Source organism: Aotus nancymaae, unplaced genomic scaffold (assembly GCF_030222135.1).
Source record: "Aotus nancymaae isolate 86718 unplaced genomic scaffold, 86718_ANA_hifiasm-v0.15.2.pri h1tg000040l, whole genome shotgun sequence".
NCBI classification, from domain to species: domain Eukaryota; kingdom Metazoa; phylum Chordata; class Mammalia; order Primates; family Aotidae; genus Aotus; species Aotus nancymaae.
Genome location: NW_026988454.1, coordinates 101,952,385 through 101,977,859, shown reverse-complemented (window position 1 = coordinate 101,977,859; position 25,475 = coordinate 101,952,385). Strand labels below are relative to the sequence as shown.

At 39.5% G+C, this 25,475-nt stretch overlaps 1 protein-coding gene across 1 annotated transcript in view; it reads right to left on the bottom strand.

Annotated features, from left to right (window-relative positions):
* The window catches only part of EYS (eyes shut homolog), a 2,025,572-nt gene that overhangs the window by 160,220 nt on the left and 1,839,877 nt on the right, over positions 1–25,475 (bottom strand). Inside the window, 1 exon segment of the mRNA XM_021676159.2 lies at positions 8,610–8,782. Within this exon segment, the coding sequence (XP_021531834.2) occupies positions 8,610–8,782 (173 nt within the window).

Genomic DNA, 25,475 nt, shown 5'->3' with positions numbered 1-25,475 from the left:
GTGTCTGTGCACATGAGATGGGTCTCCTGAATATAGCACACTGATGCGTCTTGACAGCCTATCCAATTTGCCAGACTGTGTCTTTTAATTGGGGCATTTATCCCATTTACATTTAAAGTTAATATAATTATGTGTGAATTTGATCTTGTCATTATGATGCTAGCTGGTTATTTTGCTTGTTAGTTAATGCAGTTTTTTCATAGTGTTTTGATGGTCCTTACAATTTGGTATGCTTTTACAGTGGCTGGTACAGGTTTTTCTTTTCCATGTTTAGTGTTTCCTTCAGAAGTTTTGTAAGGCAGGCCTGATAGGGACAAAATCTCTCAGCATTTGCTTGTCTGTAAAGGATTATATTTCTCCTTCGCTTATGAAGATAAGTTTAGGTGGATACGAAATTCTGAGTTGAAAATTAGTTTCTTTAAGAATGTTGAATATTGGCCCCCACTCTCTTCTGGATTGTATGGTTTCTGCAGAGAGATCCACTGTTAGTCTGTTGGACTTCCCTGTGTGGGTAACCCAACATTTCTTTCTGGCTGCCCTTAACATTTTTTCCTCCATTTCAACCTTGGTGAATCTGACGATTATGTATTTTGGGGTTGCTCTTCTCTAGGAGTAACTTTGTGGTGTTCACTGTATTTCCTGAATTTGAACGTTGGCCTGTCTTGCTAGGTTGGGGAAGGTCTCCTGAATAATATCCTGAAGTGTATTTTCCAACTTGGTTCCATTCTCCCCGTCACTTTCAGGTGCACCAAGCAAATGTAGGTTTGGTCTTTTCACATAGTCCCATATTTCTTGGAGGTTTTGTTTGTTTCTTTTCATTCTTTTTTCTCTAATCTTGTCTTCACACTTTATTTCATTAATTTGAAATTCAGTCTTGGATATCCTTTCTTCTGCTTGATTGATTCAGTTATTGATACTTGTATATGGTTCACAAAGTTCTCGCGCTGTGTTTTTCAGCTTCATCAGGTAATTTATGTTCTTCTCTAAACTAGTTATTCTAGTTAGTAATTCCTCTAACCTTTTTTCAAGTTCTTAGCTTCCTTGCATTGAGTTAGAACATGCTCTTTTAGCTTGGAGGAGTTTGTTATTACCCGAATTATGAAGCCTACTTCTGTCAATTTGTCAAACTCATTCTCCATCCAGTTTTGTTCCCTTGCTGGTGAGAAGTTGTGATCCTTTGGAGGAGAAGAGGCATTCTGGTTTTGGAATTTTCAGTCTTTTTGCACTAGTTTTTCCTCATCTTCATGTATTCATCTAACTTTGGTGTTTGATGTTGGTGAGTTTTGGATGGAGTTTATGTGTGGACATCCTTTTTGTTGATGTTGATGCCATTCCATTTTGTATGTTAATTTTCCTTTTAACAGCCAGGCCCCTCTGCTGCAGGCTGCTGTAGTTTGCCGAAGGTCCACTGCAAACCCTGTTTGCCTGTATAACCAGCGGAGGCTGCAGAACAGCAAAAATTGCTGCCTGTTCCTTCATGTCCCAGAGGGGCACCCCCAGATGTCAGTTGGAGCTCTCCTGTATGAGGTGTCTTTTGACCCCTGCTGGGAGGTGTCTGTCAGGAGGCATGGGGGTCAGGGACCCACTTGAAGTAATCTGTCCCTTAGCAGAGCTTGAGCACAGTGCTGGGAGATCTGCTGCTCTCTTCAGAACTGGCAGTCAGGAACATTTATGTCTGCCGAAGCTGCACCCACAGTTACCCCTTCTCCCAGGTGCTCTGTCCCAGAGAGATAGAAGTTTTATCTATAAGTCCCAGAGTGGGGCTGCTGCCTTTCTTTCAGAGATGCCCTGCCAAGAGGAGGAATATAGAGAGGTATCTGGCTACAGTGGCTTTGCCAAGTTCCAGTGGGCTTTGCCCAGTTTGAACTTCCAGGTAGCTGTGTTTACACTGTGAGGGGAAAATCACCTATTCAAGCCTCAGTATTGGCAGACACCCTTCCTCCCACCAAGCTTGAGTGTTCCAGGTCAACTTCAGACTGCTGTGCTGGCAGTGAGAATTTCAAGCTAGTGGATCTTAGCTTGCTGGTCTCTGTGGGGGTGGGATCTGCTGAGCTAGACCACTCGGCTTCCTGGCTTCAGCCCCCTATCCAGAGGAGTGAAAAGTTCTGTCTCGCTGATTTCCTGGCACCACTGGGGTATGAAAAAAACTTCTGCAGCTAGCTCAGTGTCAGTCTAAATGGCAGCCCAGTTTTGTGCTTAAAACCCAGGGCCCTGGTGGCATAGGCACCAGAGGGAATCTCTTGGTCTGCAGGTTACAAATCCTGTGGGAAAAGTGTAGTATCTTGGTTGGGGTGTGCTGTTCCTCATGGCACAGTCCCTCATGGCTTCTCTTGGCTGGGGGAAGGAGTTCCCCAAGCCCTTGTGCTTCCTGGGTGAGGTGACGCCCCACCCTGCTTCTGCTCTCCTTCCGTGGGCTGCACCCACTGTCTAACTAGTTCCAATGAGATGAGCCAGGTGCCTCAGTTGGAACAGAAATCACCCGCCTTCTGAGTTGATCTCTTTGGGAGTCGCAGACTTGAGCTGTTGCTATTCGGCCATCTTGCCAGCCACTGATAGACAATTTTGTTTGTTTGTTTGTTTGTTTGTTTGAGACAGAGTTTCTCTCTTTGGCCCAGGCTGGAGTTAGGTGACAGGATTTCGGTTCAATGCAACCTCCGCCCCCTGGATTCAAGTAATTCTCCTGCCTCAGTCTCCTGAGTAGCTGGGATTATAGGCACTGGCCACCACACCCGGCTACTTTTTGTATTTTTAGTAGAGACAGGGTTTTGCCATGTTGGCCAGGGTGGTCTCGAACTCCTGACCTCAGATGATCTACCCACCTTGGTTTTCCAAAGTGCTAGGATTATAGGTGTGAACCACCATGTCTGGCCCATCAAGGCTATTTTTTTTTAAGAACATTTCAGTGTGCACTGAAATACATGTTTATAAGTGCTGCTTTTGAAATAAGTGCCAACCTAAACTTTTCTCTTTACAGATGCTGAGGTAGAAGGAGAAAGTGAAAAGCAGGCAGTACTCACCTTCTCCCTGAGCAAGAGGAAAGGAAATTTCCCTTAGTTGTTAAGGAAGAAAAAGTGCAGGCCATTTAGTCTGCCTTCAACCCAGAGAAAGAGGAATCACTTTCCTGAGAACTATTTTTTTCTCATCCCTGTCTCCTTGCTCCCATCTGGGATTAGGCTTGACTCTTTAGTATTTCTTTGGAACCAGAGAGTTAGAAAATACAGATTTAAACATGGTGGGAAATGAGGGATACTGAGATGTGTTGAACAGTGGGGCAATCAAATAGCTGTTGAGTTGGAGAGAGAAAGCTGGATCATATCAGAGTGGATGCTATCAAAGCAGTTATGAGCTTAACATGACAGTAAATTGCATGTACTTGAAATACGCCACTACAAAATGCCAGCCTGACATTAAGCTGCTTTATAGAGGTATCATGTCCTTAAATAGCCTGGTGATTATTCGTGTCCCTGGAGCTCTGCTTTCCTGCATGATCTTGTAATACCCCGGCTTGCCTTTAATCACAGCAAACAGTGTCACCATCTTAGAAAAATTCTTGAAAGAAAATTAATTTTGATTTCCACTGACATCCTAGAGAGTTTTTTATTTAATTAATTAATTAATTTTTTTAGCTGGGATGGAGATGCAGTCTTCTGTTCCACAATGACAAAAGATAGCAGTTTCCTATAAGGCTAAAGATCCTACTTTGACCACCCTTAAAAAACAAAAGCATTTTCTATATGCCCATTATGTGTTAACCTCTTTACATGCACTGTCTCACCTAATTCTCATAAAATCTACAAAGTAAGTTCTGTTACTAGACATGTTGAAACTGAAGTACAGAGAGACCAAGTGACTTGCCCAAGGTCACTCAGCTAGCTAGTCAGCAGTAAAATGGGTATTTTAACCCAGGCAGATTGATTTCAGAGTCTATTTGCAGTTAGTTACATTGCTTTCCTCAAGGACCATGTTCCATTGAGAGGCCTAAGTTGGGGAGATAAGGTAAAGTATTAAGACATATTTATAGAAAGGACAAAAGAGAACAAGAGATAAGAAAACACATTCCACCTTTGTCTTTAGAATGATGTGGTTAAGAAAACAAAATGACCTGGGCTGGGCTTTATATATTAAGAGCACATTCTAATAAATCCTACTGCCACCAGGAAAAAAAAAAAAAAGAAGAGATTATTCTTGCATAAGGAGAGGCAACAGGAAGTGTGAATGAGGAGCACAAATGTGGAAAGCAAAGCTCTTTAAAAAGAAAGGCAGCTGCAAACTTCCCATCTGCAGCGTTTGTGTCAGCTCCAGTCATCACTGCCGCGATGGCTCCTGGATGAATTCCCCAGTGGAAATATCAACAAGGTAGGAAATGTGATAATTATATTTTCTATTAGCCCCCAAAGAATATATTAAGATGGTAGATATGGACATAATTTGGAAGAAAACTGCTATGTAGTAGACACAATTGCTAATGAAATAAAACTAGTTGATTTTTCATCCTCTGGTATTAGCAAAAAGACAAAGTCCCAGATGTTATTCTGTGCCTCTTCTAAAGAATAGTTGTAATTAAGCAACAGTTAGGGTTATTGGATTTCATTTTGCCTTTCTCTATAAAATATATATTCAGTACATTCTAGACAATCTTCTAGCAGTCATAATAGTAACAGTGAATGATCTAATAGATGGCTTGGGATACCACCTCATAGTAGGTGGTGGAGTAGAGAAAGTATTGATGCCTGTTGATGTAAAAAAGGTTTCTGGAGGGATATAACACTTGATGGGGGATTTTTTGACTCAAAAGTATTGAATATTGATATGTTATGGAATATTGATATGTTAGACTCTCTTTCTGTAACTTCCAGTTTTTCTGATGCTGTCACCTAAGATGCTAAAGCCTGCACTCTCATGAGTCTTGCATGGCAGTCTAGAAGTGTGGGAATATTAATGTCTTGTAGGAAAACCCTCAATCAAAAAGAACCCGGGACAATGGTCGAATGTTTCTCTCTTTGCCCCTTGGGCAGCCAATTTTGAGACTTTCTGTATATCTCCTCATAAGATCTGAGTGAAGTCCCGCACAACTACCTACAGTGATGTTCAGTGTCCTATGTGCCTTTGCACTGACTTTCTCTCCTTCCTCATTTTATTCTCACTAGATCTTCACTCCTATTTCCTGGAATCATTTCCAGAGTAAACGACCTGAATGCAGTTCTCATCCAGGTTGTTTTCTTATGGGGATCCCAGACTAAGATAATGCCACATCATAAGAGAAGCAGTATCTATGGGCTGAGAGATGAGAGGGGATGTTTGTCAGGATATGGTGCTGGCATTTTATACAGCTTTCTCTCCTTTACCGGGTGTCTAAATATTGGAATTGTGGAAGGTTTCTCTAGGATTTATCTGCTCTTTTTAAATCATCTTTTCTTTATCGATATTTTCTCTTCTTTATCAATATTTCTCTTTATCTTTATTTTCTCCTTAGACAATCTACAGTTCTATGGTTTGAAGCACCACCTTTATTTTAATGCCTCCCCAAATTATGTGTTTAGTCCTGATCTTGCTTCAGAGCACCAGCATCATCTATCCAGTTACCTACATATCATCTCCATTTGGAGGTCTAACTGGCATCTTTTTCTTCATTTGTACACAATAAAACTCTTATTTACCTCCCAATAAAATAAAATAAGGTGTTTCTGACAAAATAAGCTGTTACACCCCTATTCTTTTTCATGGCACCACCATCTACACTGTAGTTCAGACAAAGAAAACTCGATGTTATTCTTGGTTCTACCCTTTTCACACCCTTCCCAGCAAGTTCTGAATATTATATCTCCAGAACAGATTTCAAATTTATCCATTTATCTTCATCCCTACTGCCATCACCCTTGTCCTAGGCATAATTGTCTCTTGTCGGGACCACCCCAATAGCCTTATAAAATCTATTAGAGATAATACCATCAGAATAGTTTAAATAAATACACATAAGTCACTAGCCTGTTTCAACCCTTCCAATGGTTTCCTAAGGCATCTGGAAATGCCTTAGGAAAGGCAAAAACCTTTCCATGTTCCCAAGGCTCTATATGATCTAGGCCCTGCTAACATTAGATTTATTTTTTCTTGTTCACTGTTGCTATAGACTGAATGTTTATGTGACCCCAGGTTCATATGTTAAAACCTAACTGCCAATGTGATGGTATTTGGAAGTGGGGTCTTTGGGAGGTGATCAGATCATGGGGCAAAGGTTTCATGGATGGGATTAGCGCCTTTATAAAAGAAACTCCAGAGAGCTAATTAGTCCCTTCCATGTGAGGACATAGTAAGACTGCTGTCTATGAGCCGGAAGCAGTCTCCACCAGAACAAGTCCACTGGTGCTTTGATCTTGAACTTTCTAGCCTCCAGAGCAGTGAGAAATATATTTCTGTTGTTTGTAAGTCCCCCAGTCTATGGTATTCCATTATAGCAGCTGGAGTGGATGAAGACACTTATGCACCAGCCACAGTAGTATCTTCTCATTCTCCGAAAAGCCCAGCTTCTATCTTTCCTCAGTGTCTTCCATTGCTGAACCTTCTGCCTGGATAGTTCCTTTTCCTGCTTTTCATGCTCCATACTTCTTATTCTTTAGGCCTCAGTACAAGTATCTTCTTCTCTGAGAGCTATTCTTGTTAAAATGCCCTCCATCCTAGTTACTGTCTGTCACTACTTGTTTATTTCCTTCATAATTCTTCTCAGAAATTTTGTATTGTGTTTTGAGCCATTTTTCTTTTCATCTTTTCAATTAGAAGATAAGCTCTATAAGGTCAGAAATCTTTCTTGACACGTTTTATATTTCTAAACTAGATCTGGCAACTTTGTGGAATATAAATGAATAGGATAATTATTTTGAGAAATTCTTCCAGATGGGTGCATGTAGGATTTTTTTTTTTCTTACACTAAGGCAAAGAATCTAATAATGTCTAATCTTTTCTGCCTCTTAATCTATACATCCTTGCATCTTTGGAACCCTAATGAGACCAGGAGATGGGAGTAAATAATCATTTCTTGTGTGTGAATACATTAAGACATTCTTCTAAAACTTCACTTCTTATTTTATATGGTCAGTATTATTTTCAAGTAGGAAGCAAAGCTGATGATTATCTCTTAGTAACCAAATTTATTATAACCAATTATATTTTTTCAATAGCTTTTATTTAGCTCAGATTACATCTGAGAAGCATGAGGTTTCTAGGGGAAAAGACATGGCTTCAATTCTATTCAGTCTATAATGTTTTTTATTTTTTTAAGAATAACTTGGCTAACTTTTAATATAATACTGCTACACACAGAATGAAATTCTTAGTACTTCTTAATTCTTCCCCTCTTAAGATACATACAAATTCATTGTCTCAATTCCTTTCAAAGACCTATGTATCAAAATGTCAATACCTTTTAATCACAGATGCTTCTTTTACTTTGGTTTCAGTTTTCATACTTGCCACACCAGGATGTGGTGCCCAGTTTTTTAATGTCATCACGGGCTGGATCTGTTTGCTTCATTTTGTGATTCTGGGGCAGAGGGCCCTGAGTTCACTTTGGTAGCCTTATTCTAAAATTTGGTGCCAAATATCATGAGTGCCAAAGGAATAAATGTTTTTATTTTTATGGTGAAAATAATGATAAAGCAAGTCTAGTCCTGTGTTGATTAACTATTAGTATCAATTTTTATTATTTCTGAAAATATCTACACACATTTGTATATGTCAAAGCTACTATTAAATTCTTAGGCAATTTTTTTTTCTTAAAACAATCTTATATTACAGCATCTTACAGCTTTTTGTAATTTAGGATTTCTCATACTGAATTTTCCTAAAGAGAGATGCATGTCTATTGTTCGTGATGTACTTTATTGGTATGTAATAACTGCATCATTGGTTTTGTTACATTTAAGGCAACTGGGCTATGATGCATAGATTTGTTGATATTGTACTCTCAGTTTGCCAAAATGATGTGAAATAATTTGATTTTATATATTGCTCTTGATTCCCCTTGTTACTCTCTTATACTTTGCTTGACTTTGAGATTTTATAATACAGAGATTTTCCATACTCTAACCTCAAGAAAGCTCATTATTGCCTTTTTTTTTTTTTTTTTTTTTTTGAGACGGAGTCTTGCTCTGTCTCCTAGGCTGGAGTGCAGTGGTGCAATCTTGGCTCACTGAAACCTCCATCTCCTGGGTTCAAACAATTCTCCTGCCTTTGTCCCCTGAGTAGCTGGGATTACAGGTGTGCACCACCATGCCTGGATAATTTTTGTAGTTTTACTAGAGATGAGGTTTCACCATGTTGGTTAAGCTGATCTCAAACTCCTGACCTCATAATCTGCCCTGCTTGGCTTCCCAAAGTGCTGGGATTATAGGCGTGAGTCACCACGCCACCACTTTTGTAAACTTGATGGGTATGAGAAATATCTCCTCAGTGATCAGTCTCACTAATGGGTCTTGTCTCAAATAACTTGAAAAGAACTCAGAAAAGGATCTGATGTATTTGATCAGTCAAGTGCTGGCCTTGTTTCCTCTGAGTGATTTCTATTGTCGTCATCTGTTTCTGTCTGTGCTCCATGTTTAATAATCAAATGCTCTTACCATCCTTGCAGAGGGGTCCAGACCTCCCATATGGGCAGAGGCAGACAATATCTGTTCCGGATTTTGGAACACAGGTGGCACCATTTCCACATGGGTTGTTTTCACAACTTGCAAACTGGCACAGCTTGCCTGAATACCACCTTGGACACTCACAAAACAGGTTTTCACTATCACTGAGAAGGGAAAAAAAATTAAAAAATCTATTAGAAAACAACTGATATTTTCTACACACACACACACACACACACACACATATGCATGACCGTATATGCAAATAAAATTATAATTGCATCTTTTCTAATAAGTGAAATTTTCTCCCTCCTTTTTCTGTTTCAACTTTTGAGTAAATGTAGCTGTGTGCTTTGCATTGAACGCAGATTAACAGTTTTATAGATTATCTGAAGTCATGAATTCTATTTCAAGACATCTATTTTTATTTTTGATTTGTCTCATCTTTTATTTCACACTGGGTGCCTTTTCAGGGCCTCATTGAATATGTGTGGTGTTGCCTCAATAAAGTGCATCAAATGTCTATTAGCAAAAAACATCTTAGGCTCAAAGCTCAGAGGAGAATCTTAAGGTGGTGATAAGCTTCCCCACAATGAGGACAAAGTCCTCCAAGAGCTGCATTTGTAGTAATTCTGAAAATAAGACACAGTGGGGAGCTATAATGACTATATAACTCTTCAGCTTAAAATATGGTTTGGTGGCCCCAGGCTGAGACTGTCTATGAAAGCAGAGCTCAGGAAAAAACTCCTCTTACCTGCCAGGGAAGCATTCTCAAGAGGGATAGGGGAGAGACAGCGGGGGGTGGGGAGGGAGGGGAGGATGGGGAGGGATAACATGGGGAGAAATGCCAGATATAGTATGCACCTAAAGTAAAATAAATTAATTAAAAAAAAAGAGGGGGAAGTGATTTGGAGTTTGTTATTTCTGCCTTCTCTGCATAGATTGCACTTAAAGTAATAGATTCCTTCGCCATTCTCAGCCCATGTTGTCTGGGAGGGACAGTCTCCACTCTTGGTGCCAATCATAGCATGTAGTGCAGGATGGATACATGACACACTAGGCCAATTGGCCAACCTCTGCTAGAACTCTTCAGAGAGTACTCTGTTTATCTGCTGGTGTTGCTACACTGGTAGCTGATGGTGGCGTGTGCCTGTCCACAGGGAAGAGCCTAGCCTAGAATAAATAGCTAATACTTAGCATTATAAATATAAGTGACTGAGAAATAGAGATGATTGATATTTTGGGTACCAGATCTAGCCAGTACTCTGTAGTTATGTGAGCCAGTACATTCCACTGCTTTTACATTTTTTCAGGCCAGTTTGACTGGGGATTTTGTCACTTGAAGTTAGAGAATTCCATTTAAACTTTTCTTCTTTATTTTGCTTTCTGTTCTTATTATCTTAGTTCATATGCTCTGCCATATGCAGATTTAGGGTTTTACATGTTACCTTCTCAATGTGACTGTTAGCTCTTAAGCATAGGTGCCAGGATTAGCCCCAATAAGTAGGAAACTAACATATTTTTATGTTTTTATGACACAGCCTCCTAATCTAGTTGTAGATCTTACCCATACCATGACATTTTTCCAACTATCTGTATGGTTTCTCTGTACCTTCCTAATGTCTTTGAATCACCTTACTCCAAAATAATTTTGTGTGTAGCAAAGAACCATTTCTTTTATTATTATTATTATACTTTAAGTTCTGGGATATGTGTCTAGAATGTGCAGATTTATTTCTTTCATAATAATGAGTACCTCAATTAGAAATATGAAGGTGTTTTCTAAATATTTTTCTAAATATTTCTAAAATATTCATATTTTAATACTAATTCTCTATGCTAATGTTATGAAACACTATGGAGAAAGTTTATGTATCAGATAGCAGGTAAAGCTGGCTTTGGTGGGGTTGTAAGGCTTTGAGACCTTCAGATTTTGCCAACATATAAGGCTTATCCTGTAAGTAATCAGTAACTTATGCATTTTACAACGTTCATGGCAACCTGCATAGCATTCTACACATTACAGACAAATATGAAATCTCATAAGTTTTCAGAATTGGGAAAAAATTATAGATCAGTGCCCCTAAGATGATTATAAAGTACCCTAAGCAGGCTTTTGTGTTTCTGTAAAATAAAGTTTTGAGGACTGCCTAGCCAATGCTGTTCCTTGTTTCCTGAGACTAGTGGTAAAAGCACAGCTGGACCACTTGGCAGGTACAGAAATATTTCTGGTGTGACCCACAGTGTAAGTTAGGAAGTTAATGTTGTTTGGGGATAATGGATAAATCTGATGTAATTTTGCTTTCACCGACCTCACTTGGAGGTGAAAGGTCAGCCTCAAGCATCTTTATACTGGGATAAAGTCTAGGAAAGTAGCACTCTGGAGAGCTGCATTCTGGAAGGACCAAATTAGTCTTTTTCAGATCAAGGAGAATGCTACATATGTGAAAGTCAAACTAATCTAAGCGTTGATTGATTTAAATGCTTTAATCATATAAACCTAAACAGATTTGGCATGCAGGAAAGATGTTTTTGTGGTGAAAACCAAGGAAAGCACTATTTTTAATCAGGTCCTATTGATAAATCAAGCCTCGTTTCCTCTTTCTGCTTTCATCAGGTGTTGTGAGAAGTTGGTTGTGTAAATTCATGCGGAGATGACTAACTGCGTGCATCTGTATATCAGCAGGCAACTAGAGAGAGAAACAGAAATTCTATAGAAAACTCTCCAAGAAAAGGGAAACTTACCATATCTAACCAAGGGCAAGTGTCCAGATCTTCTGGCCTGTTTTGATATCCCATTAGCACTTCATTAGCCAGAGTCAGCTTTAATCAATTGAGATGTTGCCAGATGATGGGGTTTCAAATTGTACCTCAAAGCTCCAAAAGACTTCCTGGAGTGTCAGATATTTCACCAATAGTTTTTGTTTCCTAAATCTATCTTTGCTATCTTCTGTATTATACCTGGACATAAAGGTTTCTCTTATCTGGATCTTGTCAAAGATCCTGTTATTAAATCACAACTTTTTCAAAAGCTACCAAGTCTGCTGTTTTCTCTGTCACTTAACCTACTTAGATATCTCTCCACAACTTATAGCAAAAAGCAGTGTTGACCCAGAAAGGGAATGCACTAAGACTGATGGACCTTATGTAAGACAGTTGACTTTTGGAAGCAGTTTTTGAAACAGTGTCATCCTCTTTTGCTCAGTTTACTTTAAATATTGCAGTATCGCTGTGAATGTGTCACTGCTTATTATAATTAGCTTTGAGAGAATATATTTACATGGAATATGTTTTTTTCATGAAATATATATTTTCATCCCTAATGTTTTAAAAATTTTATCCTTCACAGGACCTGTAAACCACATAGAAACCTTTTTTGGAAATCTTCCTTTAAGCAAGTCAGGAGATTTTTCTGAATTAAAATAAATCTGGAAAATAATCCAGATTATGGTGAAGTTTTTACCTATACACCAGAGCACCATTTTTTTTTTTTTTTGCAAGTGCTGCCGTCCAAAGTTTGCTGTGCACCTACATCATGGATAGAGCCACATGTCAAGCAGTGAATAAGACTCAGTTTCTTTTTTTTAATTGCATTTTAGGTTTTGGGGTACATGTGAAGAACATGCAAGATTGTTGCATAGGTACACACATGGCAGTGTGATTTTCTGCCTTCCTCCCGATCACCTATATCTGGCATTTCTCCCCAAGCTATCTCTCCCCAACTCCCCACCCCACACTGTCCCTCCCCTATTTCCCCCTGACAGACCCCAGTGTGTGATGCTCGCCTCCCTGTGTCCGTGTGTTCTCATTGTTCAATGCCCACATATGAGTGAGAACATGCGGTGTTTGATTTTGTGTTCTTGTGTCAGTTTGCTGAGAAGGATGGTTTCCAGGTTCATCCATGTCCCTACAAAGGACACAAACTCATCGTTTTTTATGGTTGCATAATATTCCATGGTGCATATGTGCCACATTTTCCCTGTCCAGTCTATCATTGATGGGCATTTGGGTTGGATCCAGGTCTTTGCTATTGTAAATTGTGCTGCAATGAGCATTCGTGTACATGTGTCTTATAGTGGAACAATTTATAATCCTTTGGATATATACCCAGTAATGGGATTGCTGGGTCAAATGGAATTTCTATTTCTAGGTCCTTGAGGAATCGCCATACTGTCTTCCACAATGGTTGAACTAATTTACACTCCCACCAACAGTGTAAAAGTGTTCCTATTTCTCCCATTCCTCTCCAGCATCTGTTGTCTCCAGATTTTTTAATGATAGCCATTCTAACTGGTGTGAGATGGTACCTCAATGTAGTTTTGATTTGCATTTCTCTAATGACCAGTGATGATGAGCATTTTTTCATATGTTTGTAGGCCTCATATATGTCTTCTTTTGTAAAGTATCTGTTCATATCCTTTGCCCACTTTTGAATGGGCTTGTTTGTTTTTTTCTTGTAAATCTGTTTTAGTTCTTTGTAGATTCTGGATATCAGCCCTTTGACAGATGGGTAGCCTGCAAAAAATTTTCCCATTCTGTTGATTGCCAATTCACTCTAATGACTGTTTCTTTTGCCATGCAGAAGCTGTGGAGTTTGATTAGGTCTCATTTGTCTATTTTGGCTTTTGTTGCCAATGCTTTTGGTGTTTTGGTCATGAAGTCCTTGCCTACGCCTATGTCCTGAATGGTTTTGCCTAGATTTTCTTCTAGGGTTTTTATGGTGTTAGGTCTTATGTTTAAGTCTTTAATCCATCTGGAGTTAATTTTAGTGTAAGGTGTCAGGAAGGGGTCCAGTTTCTGCTTTCTGCACATGGCTAGCCAGTTTTCCCAACACCATTTATTAAACACAGAATCATTTCCCCATTGCTTGTTTTTGTCAGGCTGGTCAAAGATCGGATGGTTGTAGATGTGTTGTGGTGCCTCCAAGGCCTCTGTTCTGTTCCATTGGTCTATATCTCTGTTTTGGTACCAGTACCATGCTGTTTTGATTACTGTAGCCTTGTAGTATAGTTTGAAGTCTGGTAGTGTGATGCCTTCAGCTTTGTTCTTTTTGCTTAGAATTGACTTGGCTATGTGGGCTCTCTTTTGGTTCCATATGAAGTTTAAGGTGGTTTTTTCCAGTTTGGTGAAGAAGGTCATTGGTAGCTTGATGGGGATAGTGTTGAATCTGTAAATTACTTAGGGCAGTATGGCCATTTTCATGATATTGATTCTTCCTAACCATGAACATGGAATGTTTCTCCATCTGTTTGTGTCCTCTTTTATTTCGTTGAACAGTGGTTTGTAGTTCTCCTTGAAGAGGTCCTTTACATACTTTGTTAGTTGTATTCCTAGGTATTTTATTCTCTTTGTAGCAATTGTGAATGGCAGTTCGTTCTTGATTTGGCTCTCTTTAAGTCTGTTATTGGTGTATAGGAATGCCTGTGAATTTTGCACATTGATTTTGTATTCTGAGACTTTGCTGAAGTTGCTTATCAGTTTCAGGAGATTTTGGGCTGAGACGATGGGGTCTTCTAGATATACAATCATGTCGTCTGCAAATAGAGACAGTTTGACTTCCTCCTTTCCTAATTGAATACCCTTTATTTCTTTTTCTTGCCTGATTGCTCTGGCTAGAACTTCCAGTACTATACTGAATAGGAGTGGTGAGAGAGGGCATCCTTGTCTAGTGTCAGATTTCAAAGGGAATGCTTCCAGTTTTTGCCCATTCAGTATGATATTGGCTGTTGGTTTGTTGTAAATAGCTTTTATTATTTTGAGATACGTTCCCTCAATACCTAGTTTATTGAGTGTTTTTATCATAAAGGGCTGTTGAATTTTGTCAAAGGCCTTCTCTGCATCAATTGAGATAATCATGTGGTTTTTGTCTTTGGTTCTGTTTATGTGGTGAATTACATTTATAGGCTTGCATATGTTGAACCAGCCTTGCATCCCTGGGATGAATCCTACTTGATCATGGGGGATAAGCATTTTGATGTGCTGTTGCAATCGGTTTGCCAGTATTTTATTGAAGATTTTTGCATCTATGTTCATCAGGGATATTGGCCTGAAGTGTTCTTTTCTTGCTGAATCTCTGCCTGGTTTTGGTATCAGGATGATGTTGGTTTCATAAAATGATTTGTGAAGGATTCTCTCTTTTCGGATTGTTTGGAGTAGTTTCAGAAGGAATGGTGCCTGCTCCTCTTTGTATGTCTGGTAGAATTTGGCTGTGAACCCATCTGGACCTGGGCTTTTTTTGGGTGGCAGGCTCTTAATTGCTGCCTCAACTTCAGTCCTTGTTATTGGTCTATTCAGGGTTTCCAGTTCTTCCTGGTTTAGGCTTGGTAGGATGTAAGCGTCCAGGAATTTATCAATTTCTTTCAGGTTTAATAGTTTATGTGCATAGAGTTGTTTGTAATAATCTCTGATGATGGTTTGAGTTTCTGTGGAATCTGTGGTGATATCCCCTTTATCGTTTTTTATTGCATCTATTTGATTATTTTCTCTTTTCTTTTTTATTAATCTGGCTAGTGGTCTTTTTTGTTGATCTTTTCAAAAAACCAACTCCTGGATTTATATTGATTTTTTGAATGGTTTTCTGTGTCTCTATCTCCTTCAGTTCTGCTCTGATCTTGGTTATATCTTGTCTTCTGCTAAGTTTTGAGTTTTTTTGATCTTGCTCCTCTAACTCTTTCAATTTTGATGATAGGGTGTCGATTTTAGATCTCTCTTTGCTTCTCATGTGGGCATTTATTGCTTCATATTTTCCTCTAGACAGTGCTTTAAATGTTTCCCAGAGATCTGGTATATTTTGTCTTTGTTCTCATTGGTTTCGAAAAACATCTTTATTTCTGCCATCATTTCATTGTTTATCCAGTCAATATTCAAGAGCCAGTTGTTCAGTTTCCATGAAGCTGTGCAGTTCTGAGTTAGTTTCTGAATTCTGAGTTCTAACTTGATTGCACTGTGGTCTGAGACTGTTTGTTATGATTTCCATTCTTTTGCATTTGCTATGGAGTGATTTACTTCCAATTATGTGGTCAATTTTTAGAGTAGGTGTGATGTGGTGCTGAGAGAAATGTATATTCTGTGGATTTGGGGTGGAGAGTTCTGTAAATGTCTATTAGGTTTGCTTGGTCGAGGTCTGAGTTCAAGTCCTGGATATCGTTGTTAATTTTCTGTCTCATTGATCTGTCTAATGTTGACAATGGGGTGTTAAACTCTCCCACTATTATTGTGTGGGAGTCTAAGTCTCTTTGTAAGTTACTAAGAACTTGCCTTATGTATGTAAGACAAGTATGTAAGAACTTGCCTGGGTGCTCTTGTATTGGGTGCATATATATTTAGGATCATTAGCTCTTCTTGTTGCATTGATCCTTTTACCAGTATGTAATGTCCTTCTTTGTCTCTTTTGATCTTTGTTGCTTTAAAGTCTATTTTATCAGAGATGAGAATTGCAACTCCTGCTTTTTTTTTTGCTCTCCGTTTGCTTGGTAAATCTTCCTCCATCCCTTTATTTTGAGCCTATGTGTATCCTTGCATGTGAGATGGGTTTCCTGGATACAGCACACCGATGGGTTTTGGCTCTTTATCCAAATTTGCCAGTCTGTATCTTTTGATTGGGGCATTTAGCCCATTTACATTTAGGGTTAATATTGTTATGTGTGAATTTGATCCTGCCATTTTGATGCTAGCTGGTTCTTTTGCCCATCAGTTGATGCTGTTTCCTCATTGTGTTGATGTTCTTTATCATTTGGTATGTTTTTGGAGTGACTGGTACTGGTTGTTCTTTTCTATGTGTAGTGCCTCTTTCAGGAGCTCTTGTAAAGCAGGCCTGGTGGTGATGAAATCTCTGAGTACTTGCTTGTTTGCAAAGGATTTTCTTTTTCGTTCACTTATGAAGCTTAATTTGGCTGGATATGAAATTCTGGGTTGAAAGTTCTTTTTTTTTTAAGGATATTGAATATTGGCCCCCACTCTCTTCTGGCTTCTAGGGTTTCTGCTGAGAGATCTGCTGTGAGTCTGATGGGCTTCCCTTTGTGGGTAACCCGACCTTTCTCTCTGGCTGCCCTTAGCATTTTCTCCTTCATTTCAACCCTGGTGAATCTGATGATTATTATGTGCCTTGGGGTTGCTCTTCTTGAGGAGTATCTTTGTGGTGGTCTCTGTATTTCCTGGACTTGAATATTGGCCTGCCTTGCTAGATTGGGGAAGTTTTCCTGGATAATATCCTGATTCATTCTCTCCGTCACAGTCAGGTACACCTATCAAACGTAGATTAGATCTTTTCACATAGTCCCATATTTCTTGTAGACTTTGTTCATTCCTTTTTACCCTTTTTTCTCTAATCTTGCCTTCTCATTTTATTTCATTGAGTTGATCTTCGACCTCTGATATACTTTCTTCTGCTTGGTCAATTCAGCTGTTGAAACTTGTGTATGCTTCGTGAAGTTCTCATGTTGTGTTTTTCAGCTCCATCAATTCACTTATTCCTCTCTAAGTTGTTTATTCTCATTAGCATTTCATCAAATATTTTTTCAAGGTTCTTAGTTTCTTTGCATTGGGTTAGAACATGTTTTTTTAGCTCAGAAAAGTTTCCTATTACCCACCTTCTGAAGACTGATTCTGTCAATTCATCACACTCATTCTCCATCCAGCCTTGTTCCCTTGCTGGTGAAGAGTTGTGATACCTTGTAGGAAGAGAGGCATTCTGGTTTCAGGTGTTTTCATCCTTTTTGCACTGGTTTCTTCCCATCTTTGTGGATTTATCCACCTGTCATCTTTGTAGTTATTGACTTTCATATTGGGTCTCTGAGTGGACGTCCAGTTTGTTGATGATGAAGTTATTTCTTTCTGTTTCTTAGTTTTCCATCTAACAGTCTGGACCCTCTGCTGTAGGACTGCTGAGGTCCAGTCCAGGCCCTGCTTGCCTGTGGATCACCTGCAGCGACTGCAGAACAGTAAGGGTTGCTACCAGTTTCTTCTTCTACTATCTTTGTCCCAGAAGGATACCTGCCAGATGTCAGTCTGGGCTCTCCTTTATGAGGTGACTCTTTGGATATATGGGTGTCAGGGAGCTGCTTGAGGAGACAGTCTGCCCTTTTTAGGAGCTCAAGTGCTGAGCTGTGAGCTCCGTTGTTCATTCAGAGCTGCTGGGCAGGTATGTTTAAGCCTGCAGCAGCAGAACTCATAAACCCCCCTCCTTTTTTTTTTTCCCAGGTGCTCTGTCCCAGGGAGTTAGGGCTTTATTTATGAGTTTTTGTCATGCTGCTGGCTTTTTTCAGGGCTTCCCTGCCCAGTGAGGAGGCAGCCTAGTCACTGTCTGCCTGCAGAGGCTTTGCTGAGCTGCTGTGGGCTCCGCCCAGCTGCCATGTGAACTTCCCTGCAGTCCTGTTTATACGGGTGTAGTCAGAACTGCCTCAGCAATGGCAGCCCACCTCTATAATGGCGGACCCTCTCTGTAATGGCAGGCTGCCTCAGCAATGGCAAACTACCTCCGTAGTGGTGGACTGCCTTGGTAATGGCGGACGCTCCTCCCCTACAGAGCTGGACCATCCCGGGTTCAGCTGTGCTTGCTGTGAAACTCTCAATCCAGAGTATTTCCAATTGCTGATTTTTTTTGTGGGGGTGGAACCAGCCAAGTCTGATCACCTGGCTCCCTGCCTCAGAGTCTTTTATTTTTTTTAGTTGAACAGTCGACTGTCTCCCCAGTGTTCCAGTCACCTGTTGAAAAGGCGCTGGGATCTGTGTGATTTCCTGTGCCATGACCCACTGCGCCGGCTGAAACAGCAGTGAGATTTGTGGCGCTTTTTTGCCTGGGAATCTCCTGGCCTGGCTCCTTGTTTCAGTCCCCTTTTTAATCAGATGAATGGGTGACTCTGCCTTCCCAGAGCTCCAATTGCCAGCTAAAATGGTGCCCAGACCCATGTATTTTGTATAGAGAACTGCCGCCGGGGCACCAGCAAAACAGCCACGCTGGCAAAAACAGCCACACCAACCAAAACAGCTGCACCGGCCAAACCTGCCATGCTGGCGACCCATGGGGCTCCTCCGCCTGGGAATCTCCTGGTCTGTGGGCAATAAAAGTCCATCTGGAAGTGCAGCGTCCACTCACCCTCCATGCTTTCACTGGGAGCTGCAATCCTGAACTGCTCCTAATCGGCCATCTTGGATCCCTCCCAAGACTCAGTTTTGTATTCTTTGTAGGAGACATCATAAATGCGTGAACAAATCTCTATAAGACACAGCATATGTGACAAAGGAATAGAGAACGTATCAAGTATTTTAAGGCCTTAGCTCTGTAATATGTGGATTCAGATAACAGTAGTTTCTAAAAACTGGTCTGTGAACTGGCACCAAAGGATTTACCAGGGACTCTCCTGCATGCATTTGATAAATGCAGATTCCCATGCTCCTCTTGCCCTCTGAGATTCTGATTTAGAAGGTCTAAAGTAAGTCTCAAGAGTCTGCATTTTAAAAATGTCATTAGGAAACTCTCTTGCAGAGCCTACTTTGAGCTTAAGCCCACCCCCTGCCGAGACAAATATTCTCTCCAGAGGAAAAGCTTGATGGGCATTAGTTATTACTGTGTCCTTACAGGACATTATAATTTTATTTCTGTTTTGGGGCTATGTTTTGACTTTTGACTAACATATATCTGAAAACATGATATATATCCATCAAAGTACAAAGATTAGAAGGTTTTCGTTTTAGGAGTGCCATATACAGTCTACTGTATGTGCATTACATTTAACTTCAACATGAAAGAGGAAAAAATTCACTCAGTCATTTTAAAGCTTAGTTAAAAAAAATCACCTATCTAAGTATATGCAAACATCTGCATATTTTGGCATTGTAACTGCTACAGGTTATTTAATTACAAGTCTGTAATGTGGTTAGAGTATCAAGTGACTGTCATTTTTATGAGTATTGAAAGTTATCTTTAGAAAAATTTAGCTGATTAAAAAAATCAAAGAAGCTGACTTGAAAAGGGTACCCACTATTTATATAACACAGCCAGATACCAAAAGTCCTCTAGAACTAAAAGAACTGCTGCATGTATTAACTTAAAAAAATAAATAACTCTTCTTGCAGTCTTTGTATCTAAAGGATCATTAGCCGATTTCAAAGTTGGCCACCCACAGTGTCAAGAGAGGGAGGTTCTCAGCAGGAAAGAGTGCAGAAATGAATCCTTATGAATAATGTCTCCAGATATTTCTAAAAAGTAAAATTGCTACTGGTGGAAATAACCCATCTCTGTCTATAGGCTCTTATAGCACCACAGCCCAGGCTTCAGGAGGTATGCAAATGAGATCCCAAGTAGCTTTGGTTCCAGTAGAACTTTCATTCTGTTTTCATGAGTTTCACAACACCATGATAAGAGCCTGCTAATTACAAAGAATACCTCCCATCCCCTGCAAGAATCTTCCTTAAAAATTTTGAATTTCTGTCAGATGAGTTGTTAGCTGCATGTGGAAATTCTGGCTCTAGCCCTGTAGATAGTTTTTCTTTGTCTGTTTCTAGGACAGAGCTGCCTAAATGGATGTTATTTTGTGCTGTAAGGTGCACCACTACGTCTGACATTTTTCATTTTTAACTTTTTCTTTTTAAAAGTAGTCAAGCATGAAAATAATAGGAAAAAAAAATGCAAAACCAAAATTACTTTGTGGTGGCCTAGAAAGTAAACTTGGAAAAACATAGTCTATGTAATATACCCATGAACAGAGCACTCAAGGAAAATGTCCTCTGCTATAGAAACTTTTTTCTTTATATGAAAGGATTTTTCTAAAGACAGACATAAAGAAGGTAAGAAAGGATAACAACAATAATAAAAGTCATAGAATAACATATGAAGAAATAATACATAAAATGAAAAATCCATAAACAAAACGATTTTTTTCTTGTTCTAGTATCTGTCCAATTTAATCCTGTAGGCATTTTGCAAAGAAAAATTGAATACATGGTATAATCTCTCTCCATCTCTCTCTTTCCTCTTCCTTCTCTCTCTGACAGGCATGGTTTACTTTACAAAAAATTAACTTATTTGATAAAAAAAGATGACCAAAATTTCTTTCCCAGCAAGTACATCAGGATCTCCTTTCCAGAAAGAGATATCTTTTCCATATCTCTGACCTTATGTCCCTCTAGTTCTTATGAAATGGAATTAAAGTTTTGCTTCCAAAAGGGAGGAAACTCAGAGAATATGAAGCCCAAAAGAGGAGCAAACATAGTAAATATGGCCATTATACATTAAATGAGGTATGGATGAGAATGTGCCCAGCCTAGTACTTGGCATTGATCGGCTGCTCATTATATATTAGGAAAAGGAGGTAAGAATAAGTAAAACATATAATTAGTTGAGTCTGAATCAGTTAATGGTGGGATAAGAGCAATATGTTGAAATCTGGTACAAAGAGAAGTAAATTGAGAAAGAAGGATGAGGTGTGGAGGGTATTACAGGTAAAAAAATAAAATAAAATAATGCATTAAGAATTGTTTGTTGAGTGAATGTATCATTTCACTGTCTAGAATTACCCCTCCCATTAAAATATCTCAGGATCTCCATTCTCAGCTAACTGACACAAGAACAGAAAATCAAACCCTACATGTTCTCACTTATAGGCGGGTATTGAACAATGAGAATACATGGACACAGGGAGGGGAGCATCACACACTGGGGTCTGTTGGGGGGAGCTATGGGAGGGACAGTGGGGAGTATGGAGGTTGGGGAGGGATAACATGGGGAGATAGGACAGATATAGGTGATGGGGGGATGGAGGCAGATAAACACCTTGCCATGTATGTACCTATGCAGCAATACTGCATGATCTGCACATGTACCCCAGAACATAAAGTACAATTTGAAAAAACCTCAGGATCTTACAATTATACTCTGTGCCCAAACTACAATTTCATAATAGATTTTCTCACTCTCTGCTCACTGCAAAATTAGCCAGTCTCCAGCCCCCTGCATGGTAAGGGCAATTTGGGAAGGATTTAATATAACAGAATCTGCAATTCAGTGCTTATGAAGCTCAGGAGCTCTCAGGTAATTTCCTGTAAAGATAATGTCCCTATTTGGAGGCCACTTAAGGCTAGAAGAGTTGGTATAAGCTTTTAAAACATTATTTTAACTTCTACTAAAAAGACATAAAAAACTCTCTTAAAATATTTAAGCCAACAAAGTGCCATTTCACCCATTCCCTGGACCTCAGTAATGTTCACATACATACAGTTTCTACTCAACTGTACCACAGTGAATTCACCTGTTATCAGGAAGGTAGAAACATACCACACAATGTTGATGGTTGTTCTTTCCTGATGTTAAGAACTATTTACAAAATTGCTATGGGTGGAAAATTTATTCCTTAAAAGTATAGGGAATAGTAGATAACCACTCTCTAGAAAGGTACACGTTTATGAACCCAAAACATCCTTTATGAGTATTCCTATGTTGAATTTGCAATGAGAATTTAATTTTTTGGCAGTTTCTCCCTTATTCTAAATCCTTTCTTTCTGTCAAATCTTTACACTCCAATTTTGGGTTGGAATAAAGCAAGAAATTTAGAGTTCTGGCCTCTAAATATGCTGACGTGGCAGGCTTGCTCTAAAAGCACAGTTTGTGTCTGCCACTTAGAACAAGCAGGTAACTTTTGGAATTGTCCCAAATCTCCTTTTATAGAGTCGATGTACTGAACAATGAAAACCAGAGATGACTAAATGGCAAGATATTTAATGCCTACCTCTTGAACCCTTTGATATATTTAGATTATAATCTGAAGTCTAGACATGAAGTTAGGTGTACAATTGTAAAGGACAGTATCAAATTCACCACTTCATCAAAATTCATCGAATTTGATTCAATATTAAATTCTCCTTCTATCCAATCATTGTTCAGATCTTTTCCAGTTTCTAAGTCCTGTGATCTATGCTCAGAGGAGATGACTTCACTTCCTACTCTATAGATAAAATTTTAGTCTTCAGCACCTCCCTTGACTTCCCACATTATCTCTTCCAGCACTTACTCTCCATCCTCTTTTCCTCTTACCCCAATTCCCAATAACAAGTATTTCTTTCCGATGCTAGAATTTCACTTGATTTAATCCTATCAGTATATTTGAAGCATAGAATATAAGTAGATTTGAGCTGAGATACAAGAAGTGGCCTTGCTCCTTTTAAAAATGTGGACTTTAACTTATTGGCAATAGCAGACATTGAAAGATTTTTGATCAGGAAATGAATTATGTTTTATAAATTCTGGGCTACAATATGGAAAATGTATGAAGAACAGTAAACTGTTCTGGGACAGAGTGTACCATTTATTAATTTATTGCCTGCTGGGCATGGTGGGTCACATCTGTCATCCCAGCACTTTGGGAGGCCAAGGCAGGCAGATCACTTGAGGTCAAGAGTTCGATCCCACCTTGGCCAACATGGTGAAACCCCATTTCTACTAAAAATACTAAAATTTAGCCAGGTGTGGTGGTGGGCGCCTGTAATCCCAGCTACTTGGAAGGCTGAGGTGGAAGAATCACTTGGAACCCGGAAGGCAGAAGTTGTTGTGAGCTGAGATGGTGCCACTAAATATATTGTCTGTTAGTTCCAAATCCACCCTTTATAGTCCTTCCTTGTGATGCTGGAACTGGACTGTATAAAATCACGTTCCCCTTGCCAGCTGGGAGGATGTTAAGCTTTGCCAGTAGAGGGGACTTGGGACACTGAAGGAAGAAGAGGTCCCCTTACTAGCTCTGCGGTTCTTTCCTGTCTTCTCACCCCTGCTGGAGACACAGCAGGAAACTCAGTGTTGCATGCCCCCAGCGTTTCCTCTGGAGAATTACCACTAGGAGAGATCACCCATGACCCACCTGGCTTTCTGGCTAGACTCCTAGGTATCTTAGTGGGCAAATTCTTAGCAAGTTCAGTAGCTTCCTAGTGAGTTTCAGCAGTGTTGCAAAAGCTGGCTTCCTCTTTCCCAGTCTTGGCCTGAGATATCCCAGTGAACTTTTCTATCATTCAATGGCCACTGTCTGCATCATGCTCTGCATACCAGGTGGTGTGTGTGTGTGCACGTGCATGTGTGTTTGTACATGTGTATGTGCACGTCTGTATGTGTTTGTGTGCATGTATGTGAGTGTATATGTGTCTGTGTTCTGATTTGTTCCTTGGAGGACTCTTCCTCAGCCCTAGAGGTAGTAATAGCTCCCTACATCCTCCATACCTAAAATATGTTTTTCTTTTTTCTTTTGAGACAGAGTCACGCAGGCTGAAGTCCAGTGGTGCCAGTTTGGCTCACTGCAGGCTCTCCCTTTCGGATTCAAGCAATTCTCCTACTTCAGCCTCTTGAGTAGCTGGGATTATGGGCACGCACCACCATGCCTGGCTAATTTTTGTATTTTTAGTAGAGATGGTTTTTGCCATGTTGGCCAGGCTAGTCTCTAACTCCTGACCTCAGGTGATCCGCCTGCCCTGGCCTCCCAAAGTGCTAGGATTACAGGCATGAACCACCGTGCCCGGCCCACCTAAAATATTTAATGCACTTTTTGCCCCTTAGAAATTAATCCTATGTTACTGGATAACAAATCTTCATATTAAACTTTCCAAAATTACTGTGTGGCTCTGTCTCTTGACCAACCCCTGAGTTATACCCAGAAATCCAAGCAGAAGTGTACATAAGCTCAGTGGAAATTGAGAGAAATAATTTGAGAGACACTTAGGGAGAAAAGTATCTATCTAAGTTGATGACTGGTTTCTGGTTTGTCCAGATGAATAGATTTTAGTGACATTCTTGCAACTGAAGAATATATAAATTTAGGAAGTAGAGGGAGAATATAATGAGCTCATTTTTAGGCATATATTATTTGAAGTATCCATGGACTTGCTAGTAACTATGTTTAGTAGTGTAGAAATAAGTTATGAATATGACTTATTTAAAAATAATATATAAACATAATTAAACTTTGATTAAAATTAAGAAAACCTCACTACTACAATGCTGGCTGGTGGAGAGGGAGAGGCAACTGAAGAAAAATAAGCTTTGACTCAAATATCTTACAAATTCAAAGTACTAGAGCAGCTACGTACATATGCACATGTACCCTGGAACTTAGTGTATAATTAAAAAAAGTTAAAAAAAAATTAGTTTGCACTAAAAGTGTTTATCCATTGTACCTTTCTTATCACCAAATAGAAAGACTTCTGTGTGTGGGGACATGGCGTGACAGAATTCTTTTTAGGCTTAAATGCATATATACTCTTTCTCTTATAAATGCAATGACCATGCGTGAAGTAGCTGTGAAATGCCTGTTCATCCTGGGGACAGTTTGGTTCGCTTCTTGGGGATAGCTGTGAAAATGTAAACTATGTCCATGAAAGAGAGCTAACTGAGCAGAAGGAATTTCAGCTCATTTTCATACAACTGTTGTTGCTGCTGCTGCTGATTCATTATAAAATGAAGCATCTGGGTTGAGTGCCTAACTGGACACGATGCCAGGATGCCAGGATACCAGGAGTAAACAGGGGCTATTCCAGCCAAACCAGGGGTATGGTCACCTTCTATTTGGGGTAATAACACTTTTTCCATAGGCTATTGTACTGAATGCATTAAATATAAAAAGTTTCTATCTTAAACTAATTGTGAAGTCGAAATGCTGCAATTTTATTTTAATTGTGTTATCTGGAAACTCATTCTATTAGGGTTCAAATTTACATATATTTAGGGCATGAGCTTTGTGATGATTAATACTGAGTGTCAACTTGATTGGATTGAAGGATGTAAGATATTGATCCTGGGTGTGTTGGTGAGGGTGTCACCAAAGGAGATGAACATTTGAGTCAGTGGGCTGGGGAAGGCAGACCTACCCTTAATCTGGCAGGCATAAT